This window comes from Thunnus maccoyii, chromosome 21 (genome assembly GCF_910596095.1).
Source record: "Thunnus maccoyii chromosome 21, fThuMac1.1, whole genome shotgun sequence".
NCBI lineage: Eukaryota > Metazoa > Chordata > Actinopteri > Scombriformes > Scombridae > Thunnus > Thunnus maccoyii.
In genome coordinates, this window is record NC_056553.1 from 9,565,281 (window position 1) to 9,590,895 (window position 25,615).

Genomic DNA, 25,615 nt, shown 5'->3' on the forward strand with positions numbered 1-25,615 from the left:
TGTCTGCAACAAGTGAAACACCGGGGGGGAAAATTTACTTGCGTCTCAGCTTCAAAAAAAGACATCAGAGTATAAATCATGAGTCTCAAGGGAGTGTGTCTGTGTGTTCATATGTGCATGTACAGTAAGGCTGCGTATGAGCCCGAGTGTAAATTTCTGTGTTTGATTCTAACCCTCTCATCGCTCTTCTGTACATTTTGATTGGTGATTTTTTTCTTCTTTCCGTCGCCGTACTGTCACAAAGGCAGTAACCCCGCACGTTTCCAAGCTGCTTATTGAAGATAAACAATAAACCACTGGCAGATATCAATGGCAGAGATGAGAACCTGGGTGCCATATCTGCTGGGACTGCCTGGCGAACCTGCCTCTGCCTGCACTTCATCTCCAGCAGCACCTCTCACTCTCAATTATTTGGCTGCTGTCACAACAAATCAATCAAATTACCGCTCCAGGACTGTGTGCAGCTGCTCCTATTGCACCGCTAGTTGCATTAGCTTTGAAATGTATGAGGTCTACATTTTATCACTGTTATTTATTTAATGCAGCTCTCTCCCCTGCGAGTCATCTTACAACCACAGCAAAGTTTAATCATTAAAGGACGACGTGGAATACATACTGCTTGAGAACACTTCAAATTAAACAGCGATAAGGGAGAAGGGATGGGTTTGGCCTCTATTGTGTTAAGATGGCAGATGGTGATGTGAGGAAATATGGACTGTTTGCACTTAATGTACTCTTCTACTGGCTCAATGTGCACACAAACAAAGCTTATTTCTTTCCTTATCCCAAAGTGATTCGATAAATATACACATGAGAAAAAGAATCCCATGATGAGCAACTAGTGTGGCTTTAACAAGCTCGAAAAGGATGCTTGAGATTCTCTACAGTAGCTACAGTAGTAGTATAATGTAATGGGTAAAGGTACACAGAGGCATTCCCACAGCAGACAGTGAGTGGCCCGGCCCGGTGAGCTAACCTCTTAAAGGAGCAGCAGTCAGCTGAGGCAGAAGAGATAGAGTCTGACATGTCTAACTAGTGTGGAAACATTTGGCTCTTCCCCCAGGAGCCCACCCTTTGGTGGTGTAATGAGCAGAGTGATTTCCCTAATTTGTATCATACCAACACCCGCAACCTGCGAACGACACTGCTGAGCGTTTTCATCAAAACGGCAGACATGCCTTTGATTGGCACTGACATCGGGTCTCATTACTGCAGGTGAGTGGGATGCCGACCTTTATCAGGAAGCTTGAGTGCTGTTTTGTGTTTCCTGTGGATGAGTACAGAGGAACAATGCTCTCACCTAACCATTAGAACTCGGCTCTCTGATGTGATGCGCTGCCTGGCTTTCTGCTGAGAGCAAATAAGATGGGATATACTTATTAATATGAAAGAGCTCCAGTAAACTAGCTTCTTGCATTACCTTTGAGTGAGTCATAGAGAAGAGGAGTAGACAGATGAGACTTTGTTCTGCTTCCTCTCATTGAGCATTACATGTACAGTGCTTTGATACAACTAGTTTTACAAGTATGGTAATCATGCTTTGCTTGTTATAAAATCATGTGAAATGAAAACCTATTAAAAATGCAGCAGAAAGTTAGCATCATACCTAACAAAAACTATGGATTTTTGTCTGCATCAGTCGTGCATTCTTATATTTAACATAGTGAAAATCATCTTTTTTCATGATTTTCATGATTTTTCTTTTCATATGAGCCGTCATATTTACAGACCTCTAGCATGACCCAACCTAGTTTTTGCCTCTGTGAAGTCAGCTAGAATTGTGTGCACTCTGTCACAAAAGATAACTTTCTCCCTTGTTTAGTTTCATTGGGAATTTGTTTTTACTGCATGTTTGCAGGCATAAATCATTCTGACAAATAACCAGTTACACTGGTGCCTGTGTTTACTGAGTCTGCCACAAGATGCTGCTCGGTTTTATTTAAGCAACCGCTCCAACTTCATAGCACAACCCCATTACAGTGATAGTTATTCATCACAGTCTGTGAGAGCTGCCCTCCTAAAGCTCACAGCAGGCCAGCCAGTTCCCTTCTGTCAACATTCATTCTTAGAGAGCGAGCTTTGATTAGCATGGGATCAAAGATGCTGTTGTCAGTGTTTGTTCTAATTTTGTCTTTTCATTTAATTTCATTCATTAAAGCGGAATAAGAAAACATACAAAATGCACATTTTGCACATTTTCACATGCTTTTGGAATGAAATGCCTTGTTCTGATCTAATATAATATATAATATATAATATATAACAAATACTGCATTCTTGCAAAGGGTGAAAGTCTGAAGACTATGAGACCACAAACATCCCAGCTCTCATGTTAAGTATACTATTCCTTCACCCTCAAACGCCTATTCCCCAAGACAAACAGCCTTATTAGTTGGTCATTAGCCGCCTCATTACATTTAAATACAGCCATTGGCTGGGCTCCTCCTGGAGTCTCATTACTGTGCCTCACAGTTGTCTTGTGTCTGATCTGACGCTAATTAGCTAGCAGCGTGAGTGCTGTAAAGCACACTTGCTTGTGAGGTTGTGAAATGATCTGACTGCTCCCCGGCGACAGCACGGTGCTGTATTATATGTGTGATTAATCAGGCCTGGAGACCCGGAGGGGCTGGGAGGGGAAGCGGGGGGGACGCAGGGGCAGAGGCCAGAGTTGCAGTTGTCTGACAGAGGTGCTGTGCCAGCAGGCCTCATTCAGCGGAGCTGTGATGAACTCAGACAGGGGAGAGTGGAGGAGCGCCACGTGGCCAGAGGGGCCTGGACACAGTCAAGACATTTAGCTTCACTCGTGACTTGTGTCACTTTCTCTCCACGGAGGTCCCTTCAATGCATCCCCTTCAGATAAGAGGACGTGCGAACAGGCAGTCTGTCAGTCCACACGCTTAAAAAAAGATCTGCCACAGAGGCATTTCTCCACAACAGTTTTTTTCCCTCTATCTCTCATGGATAGGGAATTTTATCAGGACATTGAATTCCAGACTGTCTGTTGGCTTGTTTGGCAGCGGACAATAAGGATGACTGAGAGGTGTTTGTTTTGGCATTCTGACACCCTGACAATGTGTTTGTCGATCAGTTCATCAGATCACTGAAGCCTCTGGGTTGTCCCTCACGCACCGGGAGGAAGATCTGTTGAAGTGTGAGTCAGACGGGCCTGCTGGGCCCATTATCGTCCACTACTGACGGATACATTGAAGGACTTCACTGGATAGATGCAGGTTTATTAAAAGCTCTGCCCACAGCGATGGCTGCTGTTATTTATGCATGTTTGTGTCCATTAGGCTTCTACCTCCACATTTCCTCACTCAGGGCATCTGTCCATCCATTTCCCCACATGAAGGGAGGCTTCCCTGCACTTTGTGCTGCACTGGCATTATTGTAATCTCCACCCTAAAAACACACTGCTTTACATGTAGCCTGGCATCTTTTTACATTAGTGCAGCTCTCTCATCCAAGATTCATGACTGACGGTTTCCCCATCCATCCCTCAACCTAATGGTATAAAAGAGACAATGTTTTAAACATTAAAATGAAAACCATTTACAACTATGATCAAAAGAGAACACTTGGGCATTAAAGTTTTAAAGGCAGAGATAAGTACAGCCATGTGGATGGACAGATGAGGTGGAAAAGAGATAAAAAAGTGAAGTACAGTGCACTCTTATGCACAGGAAAGAGGCATAAAGTGCTTTTGCGCTGCACTGCAAAACGTTGACCTGTAATTAATATGGTTGTTCCTCTGGGCAAGTTGAGGATAGCGGCTTTTTGGGATACAAATCCCTGAAGGATTCTTACCTGGTCAGGAGCTTTGTAAAGCATTTTTATTGAAGAAAAACAAAAAACGGTTCCATGTAATACAATAAACGTATAACAAACTCTTGCTGAGAGCAATATTTGTTGTGTTCGTGACTAATAGTAGCAGAAGTAGTGTTTTTTCTGTAATGATTGTGATGTTTTTAGAACATCCATCAGCTTCCAAGAGTATTAGAATTTCTACTTTCTTCTTGTTCATGCATCTTTTTACTATTCTGCACTGGTGCATCATGTTGCCCCTGTTTCATCATAGTATTTTCCTACAATGCCCTCTTTCTTACCTTGCAGGTTCTGGAGGGGGAGTGTCATGATGCCCCCTGCAGTAGCAGCAGCCACCAGGCTCTGGAGGTTGGCCGTGGGCAGGGAGAGGACGAGGCCCTGCTGCCCACCCAGATGTCCGCCTGCGTTAAAAGGGATGAGGATGGGCTGATTCATACCCGGCGCTGCCCCGGACATAACGCCACCTACTGCGTTGGCCAGCTGCTGGGCTACCAGGAGAGACTGTGGGAGACACATGTGCACACACAAAAACATAGATACACACACACACACACACACACACACACACATAGTTATGAGAATCTAAGTTTCAATATAATCACAGAGGGGTAGTTTTTTAATGGTTTTCATATAATCAAAAATGGAATCATGAGTGTAATACAAGGCGTTACCCAAATTTGCAATGTAAGAAAATTACATAAAAGCAAATTCTGAAGTGTCCCATGTTTTATACATAAACCACTTTTTAAAGTCTAAAATATGTTTAATTTATTTCTGAAGTAATACTCTAATGTTTAAGAAGAATCACTAATCTGAATATATTTTTATGTATAGATAATGTAGTGGATTACAGTTACATCTTTATCTATTTACAATACATGACCATTAATGCCAAATACCCAGTTACTGTATATGTCAAACTTGTGTGAAGAGCTGTTGATATTATACTGATATTAAGTGGGATATTTTCCAGTAGCAACATATGTACATATATCATAATTTGACACAAGTATGAAAAATCACATGAAATAATCAAACTGATGTTGAAAGCAATTAACTGCGCTCCACTTTTAAGCATTACATGAGACCAAACTCTTGATATGTGTAAAATAACAACTTCAATAACATTTTTTTTTTTTAAATTTTTAATAACAGATTTCTCAAAATCACTACTTCGGACACCAGAATCCCTCAGAAAGTCCTGTATGTGCTGCAGCATACTTGTTTCACAGAGTAAGGGAATCACATTCAATCGATGAATATGTACATTATTTTATATCCTGGGACACTAAATTGAGACACACACAATAAAGCAGATGTCACCAAAGTGACTGTTTCACTAATCAGTGTGTTTTGATGAAGTTGTTTTGCAGCTGAATTCTGTGCTTTGCTGTGTCACAGACTTTCAGTCAAAACACACTGCCGTTGGTACTGACAGAGATCAAATCCAATCTTTGTGAAAGAGCAAAGAATTTTTCTTTCACAGAGATGCAGAGTGATTTATGTTTCATTCCATTGAACAAATCCCTGCTACCACAGAAATGTGCCTGAAACACACAGTGCTTTGGGGGGGAAAAAAAAAAAAAAAGTAGCAATACTTTACTCTTTTGATGAGGGATATAACACATCACTCTTGTCTCGTTCATGTATCCATTCATTCATATTAGTTAAAGTGGAATCTGTGCAGTCATACCCATAGAGGAAAAAGATATGTTATCAGAGGTATCGCTCTGAGATATTTTGCACAGTAGAAGATCTCTTCAAATGTTTTTTTCCGAGGAAGTGGGTTCGGAAATACACCAACACATTTGTCATTGAGAGCTTTGAGCCAGAAGTGGGACTGTTTGTACCATGGCTGAAATCTCCATGAATACACAGGGAATGACATCTTAAATTTCATTCATTCTGATAAAACCTTTTTGAAATTATGTCAGCGTTTGAGCATGTCAAACTGAATTTACACAGGAGGAAGGACACAGGAGATACTGAAGATGCTGCAAAATCCAACAAAATTATCGTTTAAACATAAAATTGAATTGTTTGAAATAAAATCACAAAAGTACATTGTCAGCTTGTGTTGTGTCCACAGTAAACCAGCCTTTAGACATTGCTAGGTAAGCCTGGCTGCACTGTGTTGACTCCTCCACTGTGACTTAAGTTCACAAGCCTTTAACTCCAATTGTCAGCTATCTGCTTCTGTTTTGCATGGTGTGTCTGCAGCTTGCACAGGATGCAGAGCGGGCTGACTGGTGCGAAGAGCCCACCATACTCCCGAGCCTGGTGCTTCTAGGTGACAGGCGTGTCACTGTGATAACCCTGCATGGTGCAGAACGCCTGCACCCGCTCCGACATACATGCGATCACAGTTTAAGAAGTACGAGGTCACATGGGTTTAAAGCCACAAAACGCACGGGGAGATCTCAAGGGGCGAAATATCTGCAGTGAAAGACAAACGAATACCTGTTTGCGTTTCTAAGCTGTTAAAAGAATAACAAACATGGAGAGGTGATTGCTGCTGGCAGGAGTAATCACACACACTGTATAGGATTCCTCTTTCTCAACATTTGCTTTGATACACAACAGCAGAGCATAACAAATGACAATATCTGACGCTTCTGAGAGCATTCAAAATGACATTTGCCATTAACTTTAAAAAATGAATTAATAATTTTGGAGCTCAAAGAATCCTCAAAGGACAATAACAAAGGCGACCCGTTTGTTAGCTGCTAGTGACATGTTTAATCTTGCATTTTAAACTCAACTTAATCTCGAATCGAAGCAGCGCATAATCAAAGACACTCTTTGAACATTTCATCTTTGAGTCAAACAAAATGAGATTGCCAGGCTTGACAGCAAAGACAGCCTCACATAGAAGGGAATAACATTAAAAGACAATTCTACAATTATCAGATGTAGCCCTGATTTATTTATCATTACAGGCAGCTTTGGAGAAGCAGGCAGCTGTTAAGCACACAGTCAGCTGACAAGAGAAAGCACTTTGGAGATTTTTTTTTTTTTTTTTAAGCATGCAAGAACTCTTGGTCTTTAGGCTGTTTGTTGTGCCAGTTAAAGAGTGATTATGATCTTCATCTGAGGTGAGAACACCGTACATGCGTGCATCAAAATCTGAGATAAGAATAAATTTAGCGTGAACGTAATTAGCTCAACTCTACAGCCACACAACACGGTTTTGCTACAAGGATCCCCGGCATCACTCGTCGAGATTTACAGCAGCGGTTCACCTTCTGCCTTTCCTCTCCATAGGTGCTGTTGGAAAGCTGCTGTACAGTGCTTGGCAGGTCTGACAGCTGAGTGTTGAGAAGTGGTCTCCTAGGGGCCACACTGACGCATAGACTGGGTGTGTGTTGGGCTCTAGATGGGGAAGCAGCCCCACTCAGGACTGGATGTGGTACCCAGCCTCTCTGCCCATCAGGGGAGAATAGGCCCTTCTATCTGCTTGGCAGCTCTGGCACTGAGAAATTGCCCATAATCACCCAGATAGCAGACTTTTGTCATCCTAACTGTGAGTGGGAAACAGAAGGAAGGTGGATTCATGTTGGGTAAACTACCATCGGATAATGGTTGTTCGAACAATATCCGGCTCTGGAGCGAGAATCTATCAAAACATATTGATCCTGGAACAAGAGAATTGGGTATGGCATGTGGAGCGCCTTTGTTTCTGAAAAGTGTTAGCTTCACAGAGACTGTACTGACAGCATTAATATATTAGATGGTGACTGTTGAGAGCCGCCTGCTGAGGCTTAGACTCTAACTGCTGCCTGCCTCAGATGCTTTCCTTTTTGTGTTTATTTCTTATCTATTACCAGAACAGTGGCTTTGACCAGCATGGGTATCTATTATCAGAAAAGTGGTTTTAATTAAGATCATCCTTTATTTCCATCTGCAGCAGATTGACTCTTTCACTGGGGGATTTCTCACCTCACAAACCTACCCAAGTAAAATTGAATGGCTCTCCTTCTCTCATGTTTCCTCTTTTGTTTATCCTGATGAGGATTGACTGTCATTGAGTAACACTGAGTGCAGGGGAGAATGGCCTTATTAAAGAGGGTGGACGAAACCTGATACTGTGTCCGTGTGTGTATGTGTGTGTGTGTTGAGCGGTGACATTGAGCAACACTAATGAGATAGATGTTCATTAAACATCGCCGAGCCACCAGGCCGATAAATCCAATCAGATAGGACAATGCCTGATTGAGCTATTAACACGGCTGCAGGCTCGAGCTCTTTACTCCCCTGCTTGTTTTGACAAGGCCTGTATTGTCACCTCATTAGTGCCACAGCTTAATTACATTTGAAGATGATTTGTGATGACAAAACACCTTACGACTTCACATTTTAGCTCAAAAATGATTCACGATGTAGCATTCAGTGAGGGTGTTCTGTGTTTTGTTTCAAATGCACTAAAAGAATTGCACAACATATACTGATGATATTTTATAATAAGCTGAGAAGGCAGTGATCTTATTTTCATTATGCGTGATCACAAACCTTAACTGCGCTGGTTTATTTGTCAATCTTTCTGGTATACACAATTGAGTCCTGTATCTTTCAGTGTTTTCATTCTGCACATGTGGCACAAAGGTCAGGGAGGGAACTGGATGCAAAGCAGTGTGGTTGAAAAAAAGAGCAGCATGTCTAGTGGCGGAGAGAAAATAAAGAGGAAAACGACATTCTTTTTGCATCTGAAGAGCCTCTTCTACTTTTTTGTCAGTGTGCAGGAATTTTTTTCCCTATGAAATGGGAGCGATGCATCTGACTCCACGTCTTGAAAAGCCTCAATTCAAGGATTCGTATTTTTTTGGTGTAATGTTTTTCTTATGCCGGTTTCATGCAGCTCATTATGCCAACTCACGTACATTCGGGTTATTGGGTGAGTTCATCTAACTATTAACATAATCGAGATGTTTTAAGTTTGGGTTAAAGATCCTTTCACTCACCTGTGGACCCATTGGGTATCCTGGGTGAGACTGACCCAGCTGACTCTGCTCAGGACTGCTGCTGACGTCAGACTGGACCGAACCGTCACGGGCTCCTGAGAGAGCGAGAGGCAGAGATCCATGTACAACAGTAGAGAAAGAGAGAGAGAGAGAGAGAGAGGGAGAGAGAAAAAAGATGTGAGAACACAAACAATCTATGCAGATAAACACACAACACAGACCACTCTGTGATATCACAACACAGAACGTCGTACGGAGCGGAGGAGGGCAGTTGGGAAAGGAGGGAATTTGTATTTAAGTGCTTTATCAATAACCGCTGTAGCACTGAATAAATTACCAACCAGCGGAGAGGCTCATTGATGGGGGATGATGTATACTGGCGGGTCCCCGATGGCCTAGATTACCGCTGAGAGATGGAGCTCAACCACAAACGCTGGGGCCATATTATTCAGCCATTTACATCACTGAGTATCACTCATCTAAACCCACTCCCTCCCTCCATTCGGAGCCTGCAGCTACGAGGCACAATTAGACCTGTTTGCTATGAGGGCAGAGTGGAGCAGAGCAGACAGGGACATGATAATAAGCTTGCTGATGGCTGCAGGGAAAATAAAGGACACCGACGATTGGATATCATAGCAATCCCTATCTCACAGAATCTCTCAGCAGCGCGCGGAGTGTGGACTGCTCTAAAAGGTCTGAAGGGCTGCTTTGACCCTCACACTTTGACCCCGATGATATTGAGGTCGCATGACGCCTCACTGTTGACACAAAGGCTTGCGGAGTGCAAAGACGAGCAAATCTCGCAGGAAGAACTGTCAGAAAAATTAAATGTTTCATAGATGCCTTTCACCAAAATGACTGTCATGAAGAAAAATACAGAGCCACCTGACTAAAAATCTCTTTATTTCATTATTTCTGAGTATTTGTTTAAGAGAGCAGAAAACTACAAGTTGAAGTAATTTAACGTGGGGAGCACTTAGACCTCACTAAAACAAGAATCTACCAAATCAAATACCTTGAAAAATAAAAAGATACTACAGCAACTTTCACAATGACTTTGCAACAAAAAAATGTGAATTTTGTGAATTTTATAATTGTTTCCTCTAAACAAAATGGAAAAGAACTAAACAAGGCACAATACACAAAGCGAACCTTGAATTGATTTTCATGAAGAGACTTCAAAAAAGCAAGTTGAAAGGAGGTTGTAGTGGGTGTGTTGTTCAGAGGATGATTGTCTTTTGAATAAGTTGGTGAAGGTGAGAGCGTAGTGCTGCAGAAACCAAAAACTTGCAAAACTATGTGGCATTACCGACAAGGACCCCTGTTCTCCTACTGACAGGCTGTCAATACAGCGTGTAACATGTGCTCACTGATTCATCTCACAGCTCACTCAGGTGTGCCAATGACAACCTCAGGCCTTTTATTGATGCAAACTTGCCATGTTTTACGACATAAGCCTTAACTTGGGTGAAAGTAGCTGACTTTGATCAACCATCAAATGGTAATCCAAGGTATTTAAGTTTTTGGAGACATCTTTATTCTGTTATATTTTTGGTGTTTGTTCTTTTTAAATTGCAGTTCTTCTTGCCTAGAGTTTCTGTTTTTATATGTCTGTTCAGTAATTCCAGCAGTCATTGCTGATCACAACTGGTCTCTTTACAGAAATCATTTCTACACACTGTAGTGTGCAGCTGAGTGTAAAACTGAATCATCATACTCTTATATTACTTGGTGACAGAGAGCTGAAAAAATGTTGTTTTGTTTCTGATAATGTTATAAATTATTAGTTTAAAAGGTCCAATTCAATCCTTAATCTTTGCAAGATTCTTGCTATGCTCCTGCAGTGCAAAACAAAGATTGGTGATGTGTGTCTTCATTATCTAAACAAGACAAAAGCAAAAATGAGTTTTAAATGTACTGTAGCGTTGTTAAACTGCATATGTGCTACAAGAAGCTATTTTCTTCTGCTCACTCAAAAAAGCATGAGTAAACTTCCACTTTTTGATAATGATGTGTTAACTCTGATAATTAAAGTGCAGATGAATGCCTAGAACTCCTATTACCCATAGTTATTAAGTCAGTTTACAGGCAGAAATAAACTGACTTATTTATTTAACACAAATAGGATCATTTTACAAAAACGTTATGTGTTATCTCTGATTTAATAAGTATGACTCTGTTTTGAAAACCACTCACAAAAAGTGAATAAAATATCTTTTTTAAATGGACTGTCCTCTTCATACAACACCTCTTTCCCTGAATAAAGTGGATTTTGTACATAAAGTCAAGCCAGCCATGTGGAAATGCGTTTGAAGGCCATGCAACCTCGTTAAACCACACGATGTTGGCAATGAATTAAAAAAATATAATCACATTTCCACTGTAAGATCGAATATCTTAAATGGAATATTGCAGCTTTTAAATAAAGAATAAAGCCCTCATGCATTGTGTCTTTTTATTCACAGATGAATAGGTTTTTTTGTTGAACATACAGGGCATGCAGTGGTTTCTAGCCCTTTTATAAAAGCTTCATACAAAACGCACTATTGAATAGCCTTGCCAGCAAGATCTCATTGCCTGTCAAGTATATTTATGCATTACATTTTAAACTCCACTCCGCCAACTAAAATCATTTCATCTTTACATAAAATCCAAATAATTGGTGAATGGCATGACCTAACAAATGAACCTCAACCATTTGATGGTTGATGTGAAAGCCCAAGGGGAAGCCTGCTTTTCTAGCTGGTTTCTACCTCTGGCTGGCTGGGCCTGCTTCTCGATGAAGGTCCACATCCTCTCGCTTATCAACCTCACAACGCACTGGATATTTTGACAAGCCAGTCTCTTTTCACCAATTATTTCACCCATTATGGATCACGTTGTGCACAGCCCCACCCTGTGCGCTCAGTATCTGGAATTAAGATCAATCTGAACATACAGCAAAGACTTTGTAGCTGTATAAGGGTCCATATAAAGCTACTTATAAAGTACACTATCATCACAATCTGCTGTATAATTTCAATTTCATTTGGGAAGCTGGAGAGTAGATATTATGAGGCTATGAATTCTTTTACTGGATTTCATTAGAAGTATTGTCTCTGAGCAGTTAATTCTCACTTTGGTCGTTATTAAATTAATTTCTTTCTTGCAGACTTGAAACAGCCTGATTTTCATTTATAACAACTCAAACTTTCCCATCTGCTCAAAGGCAATTCTCCACATGCAGCTGCCACACTGGAATAACAATAACAAACCCAGCAGTGCTACTGGGTAACTTTTATGTCAGTGAATTATCTAATTATCATCAAAACAAAAGCCAATTATCTAAATTAAGATACTCAACTTATAATGAAGGAGTGAGGCTTTATAACATCATCAATAAGCCTCAGACAGTATGTCTCATGATTGCAGTTAAGATATTGGTTGTGAATAATACATTTTATCTGATAAACAGTGTAGGAGACTCACTGAATAACGATTCCTTGATGCCTTTCAATGCATCATTTCACAATAACTTATAAAGCTTCATCCCCTTGCAAATATCTGTAACGTTAACACATTTATCGCAGGGTAAAAAATCGATAATAAATAAATACACATGCACATCTTTCCCCGAAGGATTTGTGTAATTTCTTTAACTAAATTAAATAGCTGACAGGAGCGATACCCAGGGAGTCAATCTTCAATTCTTTTTTATTACTAGAATCTTTGTACATGTTTTGTGTTTATTTTCTTTTAAAAAAAAAAAATCTACTTATCCAATGTGAATGATTCTTAAATAGATTTCCAGATGGAGATTAATACTGCATACAGGAAAAAAAAGAGAAAATACCTTGATCAAACCTTTACTAAAAAGAAAGTCCTTTGATGCCGTGATTATACGCAGGTCACACAATGGATAAAATTGAATGAATGGATGTATTGAAGTGAGGAGAGATGAAAGAAGAGGCCAAACGGATGAAAGAATAGGCGACACACATTCAACGTGGCTTTACATTTATCTGGGACATTCAAGAACACATCTCTGTTTGTGAATTTCCGGAGCACTTTAATTGCTGTTGTAACAATACAAGTGCCCTTACATCACATCTACATTCAGACTAACAAAAAACACTCTTCAGCCAATAAATCTACATGAAGGTATTTCATGGCCTTGATTGAAAGTAAGGTGATGAATTTAATTACATGAAACAATACTTTTTTTTTTTATTATTCATATACTGACATAGTTGGTGAGAATTTCAGAGAAAATAGTTTTTAATGGAAGTGAAATAATTACATTTATTACAGAGCACAGAGCAAAATTGGACGGGACTTATGTCATGAAAATATTGCCAATATCCACCGCTATATAAATTCTTTTTTCATTGATCAGCAAAGTGGCCACTGGAGAGTGACTTTCAATGCCACACAAGGCAGAAGGCCTCTCTGTGCTGTGTGTGTGTGCGTGTGTGTGTGGGGTGGTTGAGGGGGGCAAAGAGCTATATTTATATGACTTCATTCGGCCTGTCTTAATGCAGGGTGCCCCAAGGACTACACCACAAAACAATTAGCCTGGATTTCATAAAGCAATCAGCATGCCACCTTGTCTAATGCAACCGCTTCATACATTGACAGTCTGAATAAAATGGGTGTTATTGAAAGCTTTGTGTTCATGTTAGCTTTCGCCTCAGTGCATTTATGAATCAATTTTTGCCCATAAAAGAAGCTGTAACACTTAAGCTATTTTAGTGGAAATGCATTATGTAAGTTGTCAAATGTACGAGAGAGGCCTGGTAACGATTCAGGCTATTCAGAATGAACAGCCAAGCCCCATTTTTATAATGGTCCTTTTGAAAATGTCTGTCTGAGTGCATGTGTTTGCTATTAAGATGTTGTCAATCATTTTCCCAATGAAATCTAATCCATGTGAAATGATTTCACATGTGAAGTCATTTAAAAAGACTGAAGATTATAAGTTAATCACATTCTTAACTGTTATAATGAATGGAATTATTGCAGTAGTAATAATTACAGTGCAAAAAAACAAACAAACAAACAAAAAAAACGCACAACAACAATATGATTTTCATCATCAAATGTGTGCTGCTGAAGCGTTAAGGATGGGCCCAGATAAACAACTAGACACGTCATACACGAGGTTTAATTCCATCAATACACAGCCAATTGTCCCAAATTGTTTGACCATTGATTTTGGTAATACCACTTGGAAAGTTGATGTAGCACTGGAGAGAGATGAGAGACAGCAAACGCAGCGAGACAGATGATTTCACTTTCATTTTTCTCTCAAAAGCAGCTTGGAATAAAGTCCAAAGAGTAGTGTTACACACGAGGTGGACTGCTGTATAGAAGAGTACAGCCTATAATATGCAGTGTGAGCTTTACAGCGATTTACTTAACTCCTTGTAGAATGCAAGAGATCCAAAATCACCTGTGATTTAGCTCAGTGTTTCATTACTCGCACCAAAGCCCTCAACAATAACACAGAGCATAATCTGCAGCCAATAACTCCAGGTGCTCTTAGTCAGATGGCTCCCTCTGGACCTGCCGGGAAGTAATACTCTGTTTAGAGGCTGGGGTGGGGAAGCTGCTAGGGATAGGTCAATAGTGTTTCTGGGGATAGAAAATCACCAGAGACTGACTTTTGAGTGGCTGCCTGTAACACTATTAGCTACATTATGGCTACTGCCACTGCTAGGAGAGCTGTCATTTCCTTAATTAAGAGCCCTGTGCAGGGCAAGAGGGAGAAGAGGCCACAGCAATCTCTCCGGGCCTCCAACATTAAAGCCTGATTCCTCATCTCGCAAGGGCGTAGACCTTACAGCGGAGAAAAAAATCTAACTCATTCATTATTCTGGCACAAAGTGGAATTATGGAGTTAAGGAATTACATAGGAGGTGGTGCTGCGGAGTGTGCCGAACAGAAAGGATTTTACACCTCAGCAGTTCTGTGACTGCCTCTGAGGTGATTGTTAAGCCACAAGCAGAGGACGGGATGGGGGGGTGGGGGGGTGGGGGGGGAAGGACAGGCAGAGAGGACATGGTTATGATGGGGTAATAGATGTCTTCACTGACAGGAGGTTTTAAATGTAAACAACTGAAAATAGTACACTTCAGGTTGTAGAAGTAAGCCGTTTCTGATGAACGGACGGAGAATCTGCATGTAAACGATGCTCGTAGCAGTAAGGGGCCCGTGCTCCAACACTTATGCTCTCACTCGTGGCCACAGGTCTTCACCAAAAGGCTCTCTGACATGAGAGTGCTCTGCTCCAGCTCTTACCTGTCTCTCCCTTGATGCTGTAGTGGAGATGGAAGCAGAACACGCACAAGAGGGACCAGAGGGAGGTAAATTGGTGAGAAGAGGCAATGCCCATTTCAAAGGTCAAGAAGGAGAGATGGTGTGATGGAGAGAGGAAGATGGAGAAGGGAAGAGGAACGGAGGAGGGAGGGGAGAAGAGGGCTTTTGTGTTGCATCCTCACGGGGGACTTGGGACACTTTGCACATGAGCACATCTGTTATGGAGCGCCCTCCTCATTCCCAAAGCAATATCAACCTGATTAGCTCAGGGTTGAAAGAGGCAAATAACAATCCAAATTATTCTTCATCCTTTTACGGCCATCAGTGAAGGCGGGACGGTGAGATGAAGACTAGCTTTAGAGAGCTGTAAGCCTTTTAGGAGATGGCTGCTTCACAATTGCTCCTCCTCCTGAATTACTTAAATGATATTTGCTGTAAATAGGATTCTGCTGCCTGCAGCCGACAACCCTGCGCCTCTCACTCTGTCATACATCTCTACTTTGTCTGTATATAAACCCAAGGCTCTTACGACAAGAGCTGAATTAATCAATTAGCTGATAAAAAAAAATAACCAAGTTCATTTTCAAGCAAAATTGCCAAACATTATCTGGTACCAGCTTCTCTGATGTGAGGATTTTTTTTTTATCATTGTCAACTGAATATCTTTTGAGTTTTGGACGGTCGGACAAAACAAGACAACTGAAGATGTCACCCTGGGCTCCCGGAAACAGTGATTGAATTTTCACTATTTTCTAATGTTTTGATGAATCGATGATGAAAATAAGTTTAAGTTTACGCTCTATTTAAGACTTTAACAAAAGACAAAAAGAACAAAATCAAATTGCACAAAGTTATAAGCTGAAAATGACTAGTGCTGAAAGGATTAGTCAATCAGAAGAAAAGTAATCAACAACAATTTTGACAATTGCTTAATGGTTGCAAATTATTTATTAAGCAGAAATGCCAAACATTTGCAGGTTTCAGCTTCTCAAACAGGATGATTTACTGATTGTTTTATGTCATTGTAAATGCATTATCTTTTAGTTTTGGACTGTTACTCAGATAAAAACAAGCAATGTGAAGGTTATTACCCGGGGCTCTGTAAAGTTGTGAATGGCATTTTTCACAATTTTATAGGAGGAACAATTAACTGATTAATTAAGAAACCAGAATTGACAGAATATAATTGATGATAATGTTGTATCATTAGCAATGAGTCTCATCAAACTGGAACAACAATAAAAATGTGTGTCCTTTTTTGTCCATCATGCGTTGGCCAAGTGCAGGACATTCAGAAGAAGCCAGTGGGGTGTGAGGGCAGTCCATCGTGGTGTGTGTGTGTGTGTGTGTGTGTGTGTGTGTGTGTGTGTGTGTGTGGTGGGCTAGACACCCACATGTCATGCCTGACACATCAGCCTGGGCCCCCCAGGCTATCCGGCACTAATGCTGCCTATGTCCCACTTTCTACCCCTTGCCCCTCAAAGCCTCCTCTCCCCCCCCCCCCCCCCCCCCCCCCCCCTCACCCGTTCCTTCTGTCATAGAGGTATAATAACAATGAATCACACCGGCACTGCAGCACAGGCTCAATCACTATAGGATAACATCAGGTGATACAGGCTGCACAAGAGTATATCTTACCTCCACTGAACCTGAGCTAAATGGAGTTTATCTAGAAATGAGTTTATCTGGAAAAAGTCCTGTATTAGTTGTAACTGTATTCCCCTCTTGCGGTGATATTTACAGAACTGAGTGGGTACAGGTGGAAACAAGCAAATAATCATGTACCCCACCCCACCTCTCCCCTCCCAGCACATTATTCTGGTGGAGCAGACAAATAGTGGAGGGAGGGATGTCAGGAAATAGTATTGCTTTGAAGCCCATAACTCTATTCTGGAGAAAAGAAGCATCACAGTGTTATTCCACATCCTCAGCTATATCTCCACTGCCCTATACTACCCCCCCCCCCCCCCCCCCCTCCCCTCGCCCGCCCACACCCCTGCCTCATCCACCATACACCCACTTCTCCTGCCTCAATCTTTGGTTTCAAAGGAAGCGAATCAGCCAGAAGGACAGAAGGTTATGCATTAGTACTGGTCATTGCTCAAAGAGCAAGCGTTATAAATAATAAAGGCTTGTGAAGGACACAAGGGCTGTGGGATGCATCTCTGGTTCACGCCACACAAGTCAAAGACAAGACTGTAATTTCTATTCCCGAAAATGTGACCCTTGCAGCTTCAATTACATCTCAACAACACCAACCGTGTCCGTGCCAGGAGATGTGATGCCTCTTTGTTAGCTCTACATGAAAGGCTTATTGATATTGGTTATGGAGCGCATGCTACACAACATGTACGTTTTTTAAAAAAAAATGATTTCCCAACTTAAAGGAAGTGTATGACTAAAATAAAACGCATATTGAAATTCAATTTATTTTCTCCACAGCTGTCCGTCTACAGAACTTGAAACACGCTTTTGTTTGGAATACTTTCTAGTCAAGACAAAAATAATCTTCTTAATATACAAACAATGGGGAGAATTATATTGTCAGTTATTTTGAAGTTCTCTGTGTTGCTCAAAGTCATTTCTGTATAACCAAGCATCCGTGAAACCTGATGACCTTTGCTGCTGTTTGCATCAAAAACAAGAAGTCCGCCTTGTGCTCATCCTCCCTCCCTGTCCTCAATGCCACGCAGTGATTGTGTTGCTGTAGCCATGGGCACTGCGGGCACATTAGCAAATGTATTACACCTGCTTTATAGGCATGCATTAAGCTTGTTTTCAAGTGTGCGCAGACAGCTGAAATCCCCATAATGAGATCCACCTCCTGGGGAGAGACTTGTTCCCCCTTCGGTCTCCTTTATCCACTCTTATTTACTCAGCATGGCTCATTCAGCACTGGGTTTGTGCCACTTTATTACTTAACCTCACCACACAACATTACAAGGCTCTTTGCATCAGCAAGCAGCCTATCCCACCATGCATCCTGCTCACTAAGCTGATTACACAAAAATAATAAGAACTCGTGCCTCCAGCAGTGTGTGTGTGTGCGTGTCTCTTTGCGTGTCTACGTGTGTATGAATTTGCAAAAGGCAAAAGAAAATTCTGAACGAAAGAGAGAAGGTTTGTCCCAGGTGTATATTATATACTAATATTTTAAAGTAAGCACTAAGCACTTACCTTCATACTGCTTTAGCTTTTAATATACAAGAAATTAAAGTACTTAACTGTTTTGCACCTGGACATAATACAAGACTTACACCAGAGGACGTCAATCAAAGAACTAATGTAAAAACTTTAAAGCAAACTGTTTGTCAAAAGGTGAAATACTTTGTTTTTAGTTGTTGTTTTTTGAGATGTTCTTGGAAATATCTCACCAACATCCACTAATAGTTTTATTTTTCAAGTTCTCAGCAGCTCCATCTTTTTGTATGTGGGGAAAACAAAGTGTCCATCAACAAAACAATCAAAACACTGGACACAAAAACACTTAAAACAGTTCGAAGCCGCATTTAAAGAAAAGTATAGTAACGTTGTTGATGACAAATCTCCACGTACTGTCCAAACCAAAGACTGTCCTGTGTGGGTGGCACGTTGAATACTCTGGATTAAATTAATTTCACTATCAAGTGTACAATCTTATTGTAAGTGAAGACTAATAAGATTGTAAAGACACAAAAGCAAGGTGCAGCATTACAATCAATATGGCATTCGGTGTGGACTTTTTGTTCTGAATGACCTCCAACGCCAGGAATCAGTAGAAGATTCATTTTGCTCTTTTGGGGAGGGGGGTCTCTAGGTGACCTTTGTGAAAATGTTCCACCATTTTGGCAGAATCCGTATAAGTGCAGACCATTTCATGTAGACAGTAAGTGTATGAAATGAGTGCTCCTGTCGTTCCAGCCTGGCTCTCTTTGACAGCATGATGATAGAAGCGTCACATCCTTGGGAGAGTAAATGCAAACTGACAAGAGATGAGCCTTTGGTTGCTGAATATAATACGGAATTGTGCTCTGAGTGTCTTATTATCTTGTCTGTTGATGTCTGAAAGGGGGAGATTTGCTTGAGAAGAGAAGACAGAAACTGTACGCATCCAACACCATCTCGTCCTTTGAAAAAAAAATTGCTTGCCCTACTAACCACAGCTTTCCCACCTAATGTCCACTTCTACTTGGAATAAATACAAGGCGGCAGGATGTTTGTGGTGCCTCGTAGCCCCTGTTAGCTGAAGTGGAAGACTATTTGCACAGGCAAGCTTTTAGGAGGAGAACGACCCTTTCACCAACGCAGTAAGCATGTGGTGGGTGTAGAACATGGACGATTTACTGTAGACAAACATGACCGCTACTGTCATTGTCTCCCAGTGACTTCTTCTTCTTCTCATACTGGCACAAACTCCTATACATTGTATTAAAGCACTAAAACTAAAGTCACACATCAACTCTATAGGGAAGAAAAGTTGTGCTGGGCTCTCTAAATATGAAAACATATACATATATACCACGTAATCCATCTCAATACAGGCACGCAAAGATATCAACATTTCACAGAGTGACAGCAATCATTTGCTGGCACAGCGCTGTGGAGATAGGTCCGGCTATGCGAGACTACAGCAATAATGACTCAAAACTGTTCAATATCGCCAGTCTAAAACATTTTTATGGCTCTATAGTGCCATAAAAGTAAGGTACAGTAAAGTAAAAAGTTGCACATTTAACACATCTTTTGTCCTAAAAAGGTCTAGTGATAAGAGATACTGTACAACTCTACAAGATATTTTCTGGGAGTCTATAACTCTTAAGTTGTAGGTCGTCCTCAGCAGAAGACCTCAAGAAAATTCTCTGTTTTAATCATGAACCAAAAGATGTAAACTTTCAACTAGCTGTGTTACGGATACACTACGTGTACATGTGTGTAAAACTATTCTAACTACTATTCTAACTCAAGATCTTTTTTTTTTTCTGTCTGCATGATAGATACCGTAGTAGAGCAAATTAACTCTCGATGCGATTTGCATTTCCTTGAAACTATTAGCGTGTGCAGGTTTTCTGTGCATGTGATAACAGTGTTTGTGTCAGGCTGTCAATCATAAAATTGGAGCATTCTATCAGAGAGATTATGCAAAATAATAGATATAAAACACAGCAAAGTTTTCATTTCACATGGGAATCCAAAGTACATCCTCATCTCTTGCTTCTTCATCACAACGCAAGTAAAGGGGAACAATCTTAATATTGTGGCTTCTGCACAGCACATCAGCACATAAAGAGAACACTGAATAATGTCAGGCGTAGTTTAAAGGCTCTGTCCAGGGTTGTTCTCACAGAATTAGCGTTCATACTGATAGTAAAACGTTGAGATTTGCAAACTTAATGTAACCTCCTTACAATCATAAGATTTCACTGCAAACACAAATACAAGCCAATACTTCCAATCATGTGGAAATCACACATCCTCAAACTGTCAACTTTTCAGGAACTAAGATAAACAGGCTTTTACCTTAATGTTCGTATTATGCTTAAATCAAGGTAATATAATCCATCAGTTGCCGTGAAAAACATGAAAAACACCAAAACATTAACTCATATTTCAGCTGAAAGAATACCCCGAAAAACAGTCTATCCAGAAATGGGATTCTGTCACCATTCTTGACTGAGTAAACACATTTGAGCCTCTTATCACAATCACCATACCTTTCCCTTTATTCTGGTGGCATTTAAGGAAATGTAAAGAAAGATGCTGAGTCTCTCTTCTTCAACTCCCTACCGTCTCTCTTCCTAGCCCTCCACCCCCACCACCACCACCACCCCCTCCCAGCAGAAGACACGACTGCTACATCTCCTCATCAGTCCCTGCCTTTCTCTCTGACAGGTCATGTGGGCAGCGGCTCCCAAACCAAACTTGCCGCTGGCACAGCCAAGGGCTCCGCCACCGGGCAGTGAGAAACCATTCCCCCCCCCCTCAAAATTCACAAGTTACACTGGAGCGGCTCCGACCAGCCACATGCAGTGTGACAATAGGCTGTCAGCGAACACCAAGCACAAAATGGACCCAAGGCGTGAAGGTAAACATACAGTAGAGAAATAGCTGTAACCTTATTCCTACTGTTCTAGGAATTAGCAACATACCAAAAAAAAAAAAAGTGGTACGTGCTTTTCCTGGGTTTATTTCTCATTGATGTGCAAAATTTAAATTAGCTTGAAATAAAAATACACAGTAAAGCATTTAGCAACATTTTATGCATTTCAGGCATCAAAGTATGAACAAAAGAAGAAGAAAAAAGTGAGAAGCAGGAGAGGAGCCGGATAGACACTGATCAGAAAGAGAAAAAGGAGAGACTTGATGCTTATTAGACCAAATTGCAACACTTTTGAGACAAATCCTGCAGCACACAGTCCTTGTTTAGAAGCCTCTAGCCTCGGGTTATTCTTGAAATGAGGATTTAAAAGACAGCTGAACTCTAACTGATTAGGTTTGAGAGTAATATTTGGCTATCCCTCCAAATTCTTATTTTGTTTCATTCACAAATGTTTTGCAACCTCAGTCTATAGGCACTTTACTCTCTGCCACTTCCCAGGAAACACACACACACACACACACACACACACACACACACACACACACACACACACACACAGACTGAGAGGGTCAGATAGAGATCTACATATACTGATATTCCATTAACATCTCTCATTAAAATCTTAAAAACATAAAAAATAAACACTGGTTACTGCAGTGTAAATTCATATCCGGCAAAAAAATCTATTACATAGTCTCACACATACACACACAAACACAAATAAACACACAGTTTAACTCTCACAAATGGAAAAACAGTCAGAAGCAGAGGAGACAAGATAGTTTGTATAAATATTCAAATTAGAAACCAAAATCTAAAGCCACAAAAAAATGATTTTGTCACTTGTATCCACATCAAAAAATATGATAATACTATAATAATAATAGTAAAATTTGACAAAAAGGATCAACAATGAGGATGTGTCAAGACAATCAGCTCTTTGTAGGACGTCTTAAATGTGTTTTACATAATATCTGAACTGGTCTCCTATAACAAATGTGCTACTGAAACTAAGAAGATAAAAACAGGATCTTGGGAGAACACTTCTAATCATTTATTTGAACTTAAATATATAAATTCTTGTTGTCTCTCTATAACGATAAATCTATTAAATCTGCAGTTACTGGACAGATATGATGCAAAAACAAATTTTAAGTTTGTAATAATTTCTAATCATAATAATCATTAAAGATCCTCTAATAATAAAAAAAAACACGTTAGGAATATATTCCCCATTACAATAAATAATTTGAATTGTAATTAATATCATTATGCTTATTGATTCATAACGAGGCCCAGTGATTGAATTAGTCCACATGACTGAGACAGCTCATAATAAAAAATTTAAAAAAACACACTTATTTACACACAACCAAAGCAGAGTGTGAACACTCAAATAATGAGATAACTGCAAAAATAATGAGGCATGCTGATATAGAAATTGGCTAATTTTGAAGATCATTTGCAACTGTGGATAACAAAAGTTAAAAATAACAGAGGGAATAAGTAACCATAAGAAAAGAAGCCTAAGTAATATGGAAACACAATATTACATCCTGCACTCATCATCAAATTATTTACATTTCAAATATAATTTTAATGTTGAATAAACACAATATTTGCCATAAAGTAGAGGTTTTAATTTTACTTAGCACTGAGTTAGGATTTATCTTAAACATTTTAAGGAATAAATACTGAATATTACTCAGCACTGCCAGGACTGTGAAGGTGGGGTCAAAGTGAAATATCCTGACAGGTAAAACTTAGATTTTTATGCGTCAGTTCAACTTTTAAATAGATTCTATATAGAGAGTCATGCACAGCTGCTGCCAAACATATACAACACTAATAAAGCATCAAATAATCCAGTAATACTTTTGTTAAAGGACAGTAGAATAAAAAAATACTGCATCTTCAAGAGAAACATTTCTGCAATACAATTACCTGTAATAGCAATACACTTTCAACTGACCAGACTGTCTCCCACACAAATTAACTGCTTTTCCAAGAAAATTTGAAGTCTGAAGGTGCATGAAACATCTAATTGCACAAACATGACATAAAATACAATTTCCCCACTCACATATCCAGCCAAATATTTACTTGCTCATAGCACTTAAACTTAAGTTTGTTGCCTGACACTGCTGACACCTGTCCCATCACTGGAAGCTCTGTTTTCACCTCACCGCTGCCTAAACCAGACTTCAGCCAGCGAAGAGGAAAGGACGAACGGGAGGCGTGAGCCAACTTACCGTACAGCTTGTTGGGAGTGCCCTCCCTGTCCGTGGCCTCGGAGGGCAGGAGCAGGGGCTCGTCGTTGAGATCGCTGTCTGGGGTGGCCGCTTTGTCGTCCGCCCGGAGTTCTGCCGCGCTCATGTCGCTGCGCAGGGAGAGCAGCGGCTTGCTCAGCTGCCCTGTAATCATCGGATCCTGGAGGGAGCTGGGAGCCCAGGTGGGAGACAGGAAGGAGAAAAAAAAAAAGAGAAAACACCCCTGGTTAGATTTGCTTCAGCGTCTCACCCTAACCAGCTCCTTCTCTATGTCTCTACTCACTATCTCTCTACCCAGCTTCTCCTTTCTATCGCTCACTCATCACTCTCCCTCTCTCTCCTGCTCCCTCCCTCTCCAGCTCTCTCTTTTATCTGGCTGGTGCTACCCCGCTGATACTGCCGGCTGCTGCCTGGTGAAGAACTGTTACGGATCGCGTGGCTTTACCATTATACCCTGCAGTCCTAAAACGGTGATACATCCATCTCCAAGGGCTCATTACTACCTGACATGTGCCTCATCTTCAGCAAACACTAAGCTGACAGCAGCGTACAAAGAGGTCCATGGGCTGTGTGCTGATAAATAAATGAAATAAATCTAATTCTACATCTTAAAAGGGAGATATGAGCGAAATACACACCAGTGATTACATCAATTTTCATGTAGTTGGGGACACAAAATGAGATCAAAGGTGACATCTTGCAGCAGAGTGAGGCAACATGAACTTAAGGCCTGATTTAAACAAGAGATGAAGCCACTGATGTTCCCCAAATTTCTCCCAATTATTTTCATTTTTGTCAGCACTTAGAAACAAGAGTGAACAACATCTACATGACATGACAGGAGTAATATCTGTCTTAACATCTTGGAGTAGAATATATTCAGCAGAGTGAAAAATTAAGAACTTTAAAAAAAAAAAAAAAAAGAAATGTTGTGAGTTAAAAATACAAAAAAGCATGTTTAAAAGCATTTTATCAAGTGTGATTAGAGGTTAAAATGCTTCCTTTAGACATCTCTAGGAACAGTTTACAGATATAATTCTAACTTTTACAAATATTAAAAGTCAAGTTCCAAGAAAAGACGTCCAGTAAAAAGTGTCCTTACCTAAATGAAGCTCCAGAGAAAAAGAGTATAAAAGATTTTCACAATGTCCAAATGTTGAAGTCAGTCAAACAGCAGCTATAACATGCCACCACAGCACAGGGACCAGCTAGTACATGCTTGCTACTGAACCAGAAACAGCCTCCTGAATCTTCGTGTATGTGAATGGCCACCACAGGTTTATGGCTGAGGTTGCTTCCTAAAACAAGCACTGGAGATGTCACCTCCTCCCTCTCTCTCTCTCTCTGACATACACATACATACATACACACACACACACACACACGCACACACACTCCCTCCCACCTTCACTCTCTCTGTCTCTTCCCCCTTGTGTCTTCTGACTGGAGAGCTCCTCAGACAGTTTTCACCCCACCTCAGGCTCTAAGACACAGAGCAGCAGGACTACGGCCCTCTTCCTTATTTATGAATCAGGTCCAACCTAAATATGTCTGAGCAAAGGAAAGGTTACCATCGCATATAGCCACAGAAAGGAAAAAGGGTAGTAAGTCTTATCTTGCCCCTACACCCATCAACACCCCCCCCCCCCCCCCCCCCCTCCCTCACTTTTATCAGGGTGGTCGATTCGTTCCTCCCCAGAGGGGCCTTTTTAATGTGCTCATCACTAGAATCAGCCCTCTTTGATATGACACATGATAATCTATGAAAATGTTAATCAATAGAAATAGTTTAAGCTGTCGTTAAAAACGTGAGCCGGCTGGTCAATACTCATATCCCTGGTAACAATGTCACTAGTCATCAGGGCTTCATTTGTGGAGCACTTAAATGTGGGACACTGCGCATCAATGCACCTCTCTGCCCGCCGAGGTAAACACATTTTCCCCTCTGTCTGAGCCTGGCCACACTCTGCATGCATTTGGGTCCACCCCCACCTCCCACCTCCTCTCTTTTGAGTTGCTTGATAGGTCCACTGGAGGGCAAAATTAATACCTAATTGAATCTTGCAGTCATCAAAATAATCAATAGTTTTTTATTATTTATTCTTCACAGTCTGTTGACTGTTTGAAAGCTCAGAGGGACAGCGGAGAGCACAGGCAGCCCTGAAATTTCTACCGTTTCACAATGT

The 25,615-nt window shown here is 40.7% G+C and overlaps 1 protein-coding gene across 7 annotated transcripts in view; it reads right to left on the bottom strand.

Moving 5' to 3' along the window:
* pou6f2 (POU class 6 homeobox 2) overlaps positions 1 to 25,615 on the bottom strand; it is a 74,658-nt gene that overhangs the window by 44,723 nt on the left and 4,320 nt on the right. For 4 of the 7 annotated variants that reach the window (XM_042398803.1, XM_042398809.1, XM_042398802.1 and 1 more), the window contains exons 3-5: positions 23,412 to 23,599; positions 8,784 to 8,878; positions 4,107 to 4,326 (exon numbers count right to left, since the gene is read on the bottom strand). In XM_042398803.1, the coding sequence (XP_042254737.1) occupies positions 4,107 to 4,326; positions 8,784 to 8,878; positions 23,412 to 23,599 (503 nt within the window). Of the gene's footprint in view, positions 1 to 4,106; positions 4,327 to 8,783; positions 8,879 to 23,411; positions 23,600 to 24,834; positions 24,981 to 25,615 lie in introns of all 7 variants that reach the window. The other 3 variants (XM_042398804.1, XM_042398806.1, XM_042398805.1) reach the window with 1 other exon arrangement.